This window comes from Branchiostoma belcheri, unplaced genomic scaffold (genome assembly GCF_001625305.1).
Source record: "Branchiostoma belcheri isolate BF01 breed outbred unplaced genomic scaffold, Haploidv18h27 scaffold84, whole genome shotgun sequence".
Classification (NCBI taxonomy): domain Eukaryota; kingdom Metazoa; phylum Chordata; class Leptocardii; order Amphioxiformes; family Branchiostomatidae; genus Branchiostoma; species Branchiostoma belcheri.
The window spans coordinates 293520-304271 of NW_017804509.1; the positions used below are offsets into that span (position 1 = coordinate 293520).

At 37.4% G+C, this 10752-nt stretch overlaps 1 protein-coding gene across 1 annotated transcript in view; it reads left to right on the plus strand.

The window, feature by feature from the left end:
- Positions 1 to 3368, plus strand: part of LOC109486977 (tyrosine-protein phosphatase non-receptor type 5-like) — a 26023-nt gene extending 22655 nt beyond the window's left edge. Inside the window, exons 11-13 of the mRNA XM_019790897.1 lie at positions 790 to 950; positions 1776 to 1889; positions 2780 to 3368. Of these exons, the coding sequence (XP_019646456.1) occupies positions 790 to 950; positions 1776 to 1889; positions 2780 to 2873 (369 nt within the window). The 3' untranslated portion in view covers positions 2874 to 3368. The remainder of the gene's footprint in view (positions 1 to 789; positions 951 to 1775; positions 1890 to 2779) is intronic.
- The last annotated feature ends 7384 nt before the right edge of the window (positions 3369 to 10752 follow it).

Sequence of the window (10752 nt, forward strand, 5' to 3'; positions counted from 1 at the left end):
TCCTAGGGCGAAGACGCCGGGTTTCGCTATAAGCTCGTCTGCGGCGCCGGACATTTAGCGGCGTGCAGCGGCATAGCGTGCCGCGGCATGGAGCTTGGGGAGGGGGGCGGCGGTGCCGCACGCAACACAAGCGTGCGTAATTACGAACTTTTTGAAGTCACCGCGCCGCTACAGTGGGTAAATAGTTGGTGAAAAAAAAACATAATTGGGACGCACTTGATGCTGACAAGGAGTAGATTTTATTGGGTGAACTGTGTGTACTGTTGCATTTCCGGTGCTTTCCGCTAGGGGGCGCAGAAAAAGCGAAATGCTTGCTCCGGCGCATGGGATACGCAAAACCCCCATTAGCGGCCTCGGACCGGACCGGGCAGCGGTTTAGGTGGACCGGGCAGGGCAGCTAAGTCCGAATACCCAGTATGGGCAACAGATTGTCAAAATGGTTTGTGTATAAGGTTTTTGACTCAGAGTTAGAATCCACTGGGCAATGGGTTTGATTCTCTAGCTAGGCCCCTGTGCTTTGCACCTCAGAATGGCACATCACACCTATTTCCTTAGAGTACCTACATACAGCTTTGGTAGGGACATCATTGGATTTAAACTCCAGTGTTTTAGGAGAGCCACACCTCGAGCATGGTTTAAAGTCCCACAGGCACATTTCTCGAATACAATAGGGATCCATTGCAGTGTAAGTGGAGTAATTATAAATCTTAGGTTATAGTCTGGTCTTACGCAGTTTGTACTCACTTTGTAAAACTGTTTTATTATGCCTAATTTTCTTTCTCCCTCTAGCGAGGAAACGAGGTCCACCACATCAGGCACTACTGGTGCACGGAATGGCCAGACCACAAAACCCCGGAGACGGCGAAGGCCCTGCTGGCTCTCGTGCAGGAGGTGGAGTTTCATCGACTCAGACAGCCCAGGCCAAGGAGACCTGTGGTCGTGCACTGCAGGTAACTTAAGCCTTCAGGACAACATCTACATGACTCTTACTATAACATCTGTGTCCATAATATCACCAGGGTCCATAATATCACCACCTTGAGAAACAGTGTGCTTAAAGATATTTTTACTGCAACATACTTTTGGTATGCACTCCTTCACACATCAAATGCACATACCTAGGGTAAGTTGCAGTAAAAATAGTTTAAGCACACTGTTTCTCAAGGTGGTGATATTATGGACCCTGGTGATATTATGGACACAGATGTTATACAGACTTGTTTTGGGGTTCTACAAGTACACTTTAAGTTCAGGACAACACCTGAGCTTCTACATGTATAAGAGATAAAAGAGTTTTATTATACAAAACAACAACAAAAGCAAAGCAAATGCATACTGTTTACCTTCACCTGGTCTAGCTCAACTTCTGTACTGATTATTCTTAGTGAAAGGCAAATACATTGGTGAGCAGCCTTTCAAACTCTTATGCTACATAATGTAACCCAACACCACAAGGGTGTCTGCGACAGCACAAGCCACATGGTGATAGACGTCTGGTCATTCGCTTTTTTGAACAGAAGAAGAAGAAACTGAGCAAAAACAATATGTTTCCCTTCTGCGAAGGTAAACATAATCATGACAATCTCCTGTTGTTGTTTCAGCGCTGGGATTGGCCGTACCGGTTGTTTCATCGCCACCATCATCTGATGGCAACATGTTCCATGCCTGAATTACAATGTATTCTCACACTGAAGAATTTCTTCCTGGCATTCAGTTTAGGGACTGAGAGAATGAATAATGACCATGATGATGACAATCTCCTGTTATTGTTTCAGCGCTGGGATCGGCCGTACCGGTTGTTTCATCGCCACGAGCATCGGTATCAGGCAGCTGAGAGTAGAGAACATGGTGGACGTGCTCAGCATTGTCTGTGGGATGAGGCAGGACAGGTCAGTCAGGCCTTGAAATTAACTTTTCTTCCTATTGTCCCTAGCCTGGGTGCCATCCTCCGTAGTTTTCGCCCGCTCCATAATGTCGCTGGCTACCACGGAGTCTGGACTTGCTGACATATGTAACGTCTGGAATCTGCAAATTCGTTCAGATTTTGAACGAGCACGCTGATTGGTCCTACTTGTCTAAGCCCTCGTTGGGGGGGGGGGCTTGTAACCTGTCCTAACCAGTACCAATATGCACAACACAGCATTTTCTTTTCGTTAAAATGTAGACAAGTGGAACAGTTGTTCTTAAGTCTTCCTCTGCATCCCACCTCAACCCCTCAAGCTTGCAATATTCATCTGCCTTGCAGAGGATGGGCCGTCCTTGTTTTACACCAAATGCTTGCCATTTTTAACTGCTTTTTTGCTTGTTTCCAGTAGCTTAGTTGTGAGCTTGTCTTGTAGTTTTGGTCTTGAAGTTCCTCTCCCACCCTTGTGTGTTTCCAAGTCAAGTATTTCTATCCCCTTCCATTCTCCAGATGTTTTCATTTTGATCCATATTGGTCTTCATTTCATCCCTGAAATAGTTCTTTCCACTTTGTGCTTTTTACTTCACCTCACCCATTTCTTAGTCTCCCTGACTGAGATTACTCTTTCTTGAAGTCCTAAAATCTTGCTCATCTGAATGACGTGCCAAGCTGATGAAGATACCAACAGTGAATGTTGAAATGTTTGTGCATGGTGTTTTCTTTGTATTATCTCTCACCATGAACTCATAATCTTGCATTTCATCTCTATGCTTGCTTAAGCCTGGAACTTAACACACTCTGAATGCCTCCTTTCCCCTCCCCACAGACTGAACTGTTATAACTCACATCGATGTGTTTCCTACCTCTACGTTTCAGAGGAGGAATGGTCCAGACCAACGAGCAATACGAGTTCATCCACTACGCTCTCTGCCAGTTCGAGAAAACTCTTCCCTCCGAAGGGGTCGACTGAGGTCACCCCCAAACCTTCACAAGGACGACCTTCAAACACACTTGTATGACCTTGGCGACTATAAGGCCGGAATCACGTTGCCATGGCAACTGTATGATTGATTGATGATGTAGGACCAACCGTGGTGTGGTGATGATTCTTTGCTGTGATTGGTGGACGGCGGAGGCGGCCTGCGTGGCGATTGGTCAATGCCGTTGTTGCCCGGGCAACTAGATGTCACTGTGATTGGTGGATATGTTTTGTGCCACGTGTATGACTCGATGGTTGCGGAGGCGTGTTAGATGATGCCTGTAGACGCAGTTTGTGTACTAGACAGACTTTAGAAACAGACGTTTGAATGAAAACTCACCTGTGTTGATAAAATACATAGTCATAGAGTTCAAGCTTTGTTCCAACAAGAGGGAAATTTTTTATCAGTCTTGTCAACCCTCTCTGAACCGTGATGGTGGGAGATTCTGTCTTCCCGCCACTTTTGATGGACTCCTGGCGTCATCACGCTTCCGGCCTCTAGAAAGTCAGCGAGTGCATCACACATCTGATGAAGGTTCACGAGATCGACTGAAAATTTATAGTGAGTTTCCTTCTTGTGTTGGAACAAAGCTTGAACTCGATAACTATAAAAACAGAGTATATGTCTGGAAGTAACCGTTCTTCCTGGCTCTTAGACAAATGTTTGGTGGAAGGGTTAAAAAGGTCCTAGGAATTATATAGACTTGAGAAGGCTTCAGACAATTTTTTTAGGTCAGTGAGATTGTATGTCATGTTCTTGTCTTATAACCAAGTGCTTTTGTTTTTAATGTTTTATGTAGTTTATTAGGTAATGACCACTGTTTTGTTACTGTAGGCTTTTACAACATTTAAGATCGTTCTTAGTATGTTGATCACGAGTTGATTTCAGCTAAACAGAAAGAACTTTCTGGGTCTGATTCAAAATGAGAACATGGTAAAGTGTTTATCTCCAAGCAGATGTAGTCTCCTTGATTCACAATTTTTGTGCTGTTTTCTAAATCTTGCTATACTGGTCTGCATTTAGGCCACAACAAGTGAACTTCATGGATGACACCCTCTGCAAACTCCAAGAGAGCGGATAATAACAAAATGGACAAAAAATGTAAGATGCCTATTACATGAGAATCAAAGCAACACATAATAAGTCTAATGTGATATCCTAGTATCACTGCAACCGTTGAACACTACCACACTAGTGTCACATTTTCAGTATATTCTAAATTAGGAAAATCAGGAGAAAATCAAAATGAATCGCATTTGCCGATGTTATCCATAAAATTAACTTGCTTTGGCTTAAGGAGGGACTGCCAAAAAAGCCTGTCTTTAAGTAAATAATTGAAAGATGTACAATTGCCACAAAGCTGAATTTGTCATCTGCTTGGAGATTACAACATTTCAGAAAGTTTAATGCTTCTGAATTTATTGATCGCAAAAAAAGAAAAAAATCATTAACTAAAAGACTCCCATGTTGGGAAAAACAATGTTTTTATTTTTTGGGACTATTTTCTTCACACAGTAAGCATTGTCATTATGTTATTTATTCAACTAAATATTATATTTATTCGTGTTTATCAATTATTCAGGACCAAAGAAGTGACTTCAAGTAAAAAATCTAAAGATTGTTTCGTAGAATTCAGAAAACAAACCGAGTGAAGAACAAGATTCATAGCAATACTTTTTCTGCAGGATCTTATGACACATTTTATCTGTCGTTGTTTAGGGGTAAACCAGTTGATATACAAGAGTAGGTTAGAATAAGCCAAGGGGTCAACCAATTGATATCTTTGGGTGGAGGCAAGAATAACCAGGAAAATTGGCATTAAAAGTAACTAGGTCCAGAAGAATGTAACTATATAAAGCACCTTGTTGATTAAGTTGTTAATTTAATGAAGTTTAAATGTTAAAATAATAGTTGTATCCATGATATCGCTTGTAGATAAAGCAAAATTTCTTCACCAACCCCCAAAGTTATCTTTGGATGATCCCCAGATTCCATTTTGTGCAATATTCATTTAACAACCAATCCTGTACCTTCAGTTGTTGGTCTTTAATGCTTTTGGATGTAATATTTGATATCTTATGCTTTTAAATTTAAACTTATATATGTATTCTCTAAAACTTCAAAAAACAATTTATTTGATTGGTAACATAGAGCATCACTGCCAGTTGAAATTTTATCAGTTGAAATTTTAGCAATTTCTCAAATCACTTTAGGTATATACTATATATTCTGTTATTCAGGACTGGAATTCGTGCAGCAGCCTATTGGTTTTATCTATGTTTTATCTATTCGTGCTTTTAATTGTTTTCCTCTCAAATTGATTTTACTTGAAACATCATTTGTTTTAAAGATCAATCCACTATTCAACCCATTTTAAATAATTATTAGGGAACCTTTGATTTTTATCATCATGTTTTAGCATGACCAGTACAGTGTATATGATAAACCTGTAGCAATAACAACAGTTTCAGTGCTGTTTTCCATAATGTGAGGGCTCTAAAGAAGAAAAATAACACAGTATTCTAGATATATCAATCTATAGATGGACTGATCTTAGGTGAAATCTCACTAACTACACTGTAATTCTCTTCTGTTTATAGAACTATAGAAATATGTGAAATAGACTGAATAGACAAACTTTTCAAAGTTGTTGGGGGAAAAAGATGTAAATAGTTATTATGTGAGATTATTTATTAATGTTGGGTGAAGAGTAAGATAAGTATATATAATAAGTATAGTGTACTATAGTATGAAACTAATGTGTAATTTCTTCAGGGTATCTGTAAGTTTGTATCTTGATGGTACGATGAGGTGCAATAGTTTATATATAAGGGTAACACAGTAAAATGTAATTATGTCATCAGTACATGTGCTGTCAAGATGTCACAAACTTAGAACTTCTTCCATGAAGTGTAAGTAAATGTGCCATTGGTTTGGTTGTACAAAGTTACGTACTAATTCTTTTCAATAAGAAACATTGGTTTCTGTCTGTGAAAGTTCTTGTATATTGTACAATGTTGTATATAATATTAGATAATATTAGAAGATGATATTGACTTGTGGTATTGCAATATGTAAAACAAGTCATAACTACTAACTCATAACCAATATTACAGGGTCCCATGTTTTGTCAAAATTAAACAATACTAAACTTTAAGATACAACAGAATAAGAAATAGCAGTCAAATCTATGTTGGCTAAGGCCTGGTACTAACAAGGTATGGGTTTTGGAATGGGAGAATGAAATAAAAGTTATCCAGATGTTGATAACAATAAGATTGACAAGAAAAATTGGAAGAAGATATTAAAATAGAAATTCCGAAATCTATTAGCCTAAAGACATGTACCTTCATAATCCTTACTAGTCAATCAATGAGTGTTTTAATGTGAAACAATTTAGCTAGTAGTAGAAGACTGGTTAACATCAAACTTCAATTTGTACTCTCTTAACTCACATCACTTGATAAATATATATGTTAGATGAACGTATGTGATGTGTGTACTATTATCGTACTGGTTTGATAAATTTGTAACATACTACTTCAGATCATTCCTATCTATCTTGCCTTGTATGATGTACCGAAGGTTTCTTTTTATATTGTGTAAGGCAAACTATGAAGATGATTTTTTTAGGATTTCAAAGTAAGCAGGCAAAGATGCTCAAGATTTCTGTGCTTTTCTAGGCAAGCAGCTTATCTACAAAGTTTGTAGTGTAAGGTATGGATAGATTTATTTGCACCTTCAACCTTGGCAACTCATAGTTGTGGTCTTATCATGTCTCCAAAGTTTCAAATCTGTGCCAATATTGCATACTGCTGTGCAATTTATTTAACAAGAAATTAGCTATCTGTGTATACTATATTAGTTTAATTAAAAGTTTGTTAAAGTCACTTGGTAAAAAGGTCCCTTCATCACCTAACCAAGAGTTGATACCTAGCTGATGTTTCGATTGACTGGCAACTTAGAATTGAAAGGTTCTGGGTTCAAATCCCTGGACTAGTGAGGTGGTTTGGATGAGAGAGTTTTTGGACTGATTCTCAAAATATTTGTTTCATTTATTACCATATCAATCAATAGTTCATACTTACAAACCTGCCTTTCTGACAACTCTCCAGTGTCACTGACAAAAGTAAGTGGATGCTACCTGAAACGTCTGACCATTTCCACAATCATATACAGTTGCTTGTTTGGCGTATCTCATTACTTGGATGTCTAACCTTCACCAACGTACATGTAGTAAGGTATTACCTCTTGGTTCTGTGGAAGAAACCTTTTACCAAAGAAAGTATGTAGCTGTATTGAGACCATGTGTCAGTTGATGAACATTGCCAGTAAATACATGTATGTGCCAAGTGCTGGTCAAAAGTGTTCAGTGTTCTGTTTATTTATTTTGTGTCATTTTTATTCAGGGTTGCCCAGCTCAGTGGTTAACACTACTTTACAGTGGGGCCCTCTGTCATACATGTACATTAATAAACTAAAGTAGAATAGATACAGTCCCATACAAGCAATAACATTAATATACAATAAATGATAATAATGGAAAAAAAAACAATAACGAAATGGTTTAAGAATAATAAATAGTCCGTAGTTTTTAGATACAATGTTTTTTTAAAGTCATGCTTAACTTTCTGGGTGATATGTACTGTACTGTAACTTTTGTCCTGTAGTTGAACAACCTTAATGTGATTTTAATTTTGGGATTTTTTGAAAACTATGAGAAAATTAGGGCACATAGGTTGCTGCTTTTTCTGGTAAAGATAATTAATAAAAAGACACAAGAATAGAGAACACATCATCAACACTTTAGAATCATATATTCTGTTATTAATGTGATACACTGAGAATATCCACACATTCATGTATGTCGTTAGACTAAGTTTGTGATATTAGGTGATATCCACAAATTCCTCCAAAACTATACACACTCAAATAATTCTACGTTATACTATACACAAGCCATACAAATCTGACCCAACCATACAGTCTCACTGAAACTGCAGCTGCTTTTAGTTCTTTTTGACAAAGGTATAAGTCTGTTCATTTTGCTTGTCTATTTTGTCAATAGATAAAGAATTTTTGTACATTGATTACCCTTATTTAATGCCATGTTATTTAAGTATAATTTCTGTGAGCAATTGATTATTCAATGTATTTAGGCTGGGAAAAATTGCTTTTGATTCTGATCTCGACATTTGGTCACCTTTTCTGATTATTTCTTAAAGACAATCTTTCAATAGAAGAGAAAAAAACTTTTCCTCTACTTTATTTTCAAATTACTTTCAAATTGCCTTTACCTAGTGCCCCACCCTTTTCCATGCTGTAATATATTGTCTATATATTTAATTTACACTTTGATATTGAATTTACTTTTTCTTTACAATCTCAGCTTTTGCTCAAAGAGCATAGTTAGAAGACTGTACACTTGGGCCAATGTTTTACTTCATCGGAAAATGTTTACATGAAAACATTCTACTAGGCACACATCTACACCATATACATATACGTATCTGTGTGTGTACATATATATGTATATTACTGTATATATCATCAACACTTTATTTCTAGCAGCCACAACGTCAAATACGTATGTACCAAGCACCTACAGACTAGACGCCATGATTCTAATTGTTGATTTTAATGTTTTACATCATTTCAGTTTGGTTTGATGATTCATATATAGATGTTTTGAATACGAGTTATATTCTGTTGCATATAATACATAAGATAGTGTGCTTTTACTTTGGGAGCAAAATTAATAGTACCGTAAACATTTGTGTCGCTAAACTTAAAACTTAACGTAATACACACGTGCACTGAAAGTTCTTTAAATGTGTGATATTCACTGCCTAGATTCGTGCTGTGGAATTATTCAATCGAAATTGAGTCATATAGCTATTACATAAATTGCAGAATGGACCAACAGTCCAACTGTTACACTAGTAGAGTGGGTGTAAAAAACACATATTAAGTTATACATGTATCTGTAGCAAACATATAACTTTTAACTGAGTTTATCATATTTATAATATAACCCAAAATCCGCTGCTAACTCAGTTGTATCTCCGAATAACCATATGATTAAAGAATAATCTTTTTGCTATCTAATTTGTATATCATGTAAATATTAAGTCACAAATTGAGGTAATTCGTGGTCATAGCTTTCTATTGGTGGTTTCATTTATGTTTTGAAGCGGTCGGAAAATTTTTGCCTCAAAACTTTCTCAGCTACTATAACGCACAGTCATATTATTTCATTTTTTTCATCGTTGGATCATCAATTGTACTCATCATTAACTGTAAAAGTTTAACAATAGCAAGTTTAAAGGATATTGAAGCCGTATAAAGCCACCGCTAAAACCCTTACAATGATATACATTTGTAGTTATGAAGCAAGTTTAAACTGCAATTTCCAACGCAACAAATTGGACTCACCCAAATTTTTGACTGTACAACTCCAGTCTTTGTCAAGGAATGAACAATCCACCGCTTCCGTGACGTCACACAGATAACACACGTGACTCCATGAGCAGTGGATCATAGGTTGCAGAAAGTCTGTGGCGCTCCCTGTCTCATTCCTTGACAAAGACTGGAGTTGTAATGTCGAAAATTTGGGTGAGTCCAATTTGTTGTGTTGGAAATTGCAGTTCAAACTTGCTTCATAATGATTTCTACCAACACAGATGAACTTTCAAGATAACATTATTTTGTAGATATAGAACAGCAATACGTCACAAAAACGTGGTGGTGAAGAAATTGGTGATTTCTTTGAATTCATAAAATGGGCACAATGTACAAGCAGGGCGAAGAGAAAAGGTGTGTAAGAGGTTATGTGATGAGGATGGATAGGGCATGACAATGGGCATGTTTTCTTACTACATCTAATGTGATTTAAGGTGAATATACTTGACGTGTATATGAAGTTGGTCTCTATGTTTAGGTAATGATCCTGCAATGTTGTGGTCTATATCGTACAAAGGAGACAATTATGTTGCAAAAGCGCGTACCATCAATGTTACGTATGACATTGGATGAAGTTGAATATCTAAGGTAACTAATAAGGGTTTGAAATGGAAGCATGTTTTGGTCCATGAAATTTGATGAATTTTCTTTCGGAATTCTCATGCATACAATATGGAAAGATTCTTATTAGCAACTTCCTTGCTCCACTTTTTCTTTCTGTAATAAGCCATTTCACAGTTCCATGTACACATGTAGTCGTGATGCTTGATGGTCTAAGGTTAAAGTTGAAGTCCTCCGGCTTGTACAGACCATTTTTATATGCAAGTCAAAGGGATCTTTTAAAAACCTTAAACTTATGACTGCATATGGGCACTAGAAACTGTGAAGTGGCTTACGCTTTTTCTAAACAGTCACAGCGACTATATCTTTCCAAGATGCAAATAATTTTCCTTTGTACGACATAGACCGCTCTTGGTGATCATGAGGTAACCATGCACGATAGGATGAAACGCCATGCTCTGATCATGAGGTGAACATGTGACATGAGATGGAATGCCATGCTATGATCATGAGGTGAACATGTGGCATCAGATTGAATGCCATGCTATGATCATGAGGCCCAGGGCTCGAAATACTGGGTGCATGTGCACCTTAGTGCACCCTAAGTTGAAGCTGTCACCCATTTTTTTCTGGGTGCACCCAAATATTTTTAGGTATTTTTGTACATGTCAAATGCATAATAGTATGCAGGATATTCTTGGCATCTAAGTGTCAGAATAATAAAATCTTTGTTGTTGTACTAATGTTTAAGATTTTTTGAAATTAGCTCCTATTTCAGATTAAAGCTCAGAAGAGGAGCAGTAAGATCTGTAATTAGGTTTTTCTTCATATGGTGCACCAAAAAAA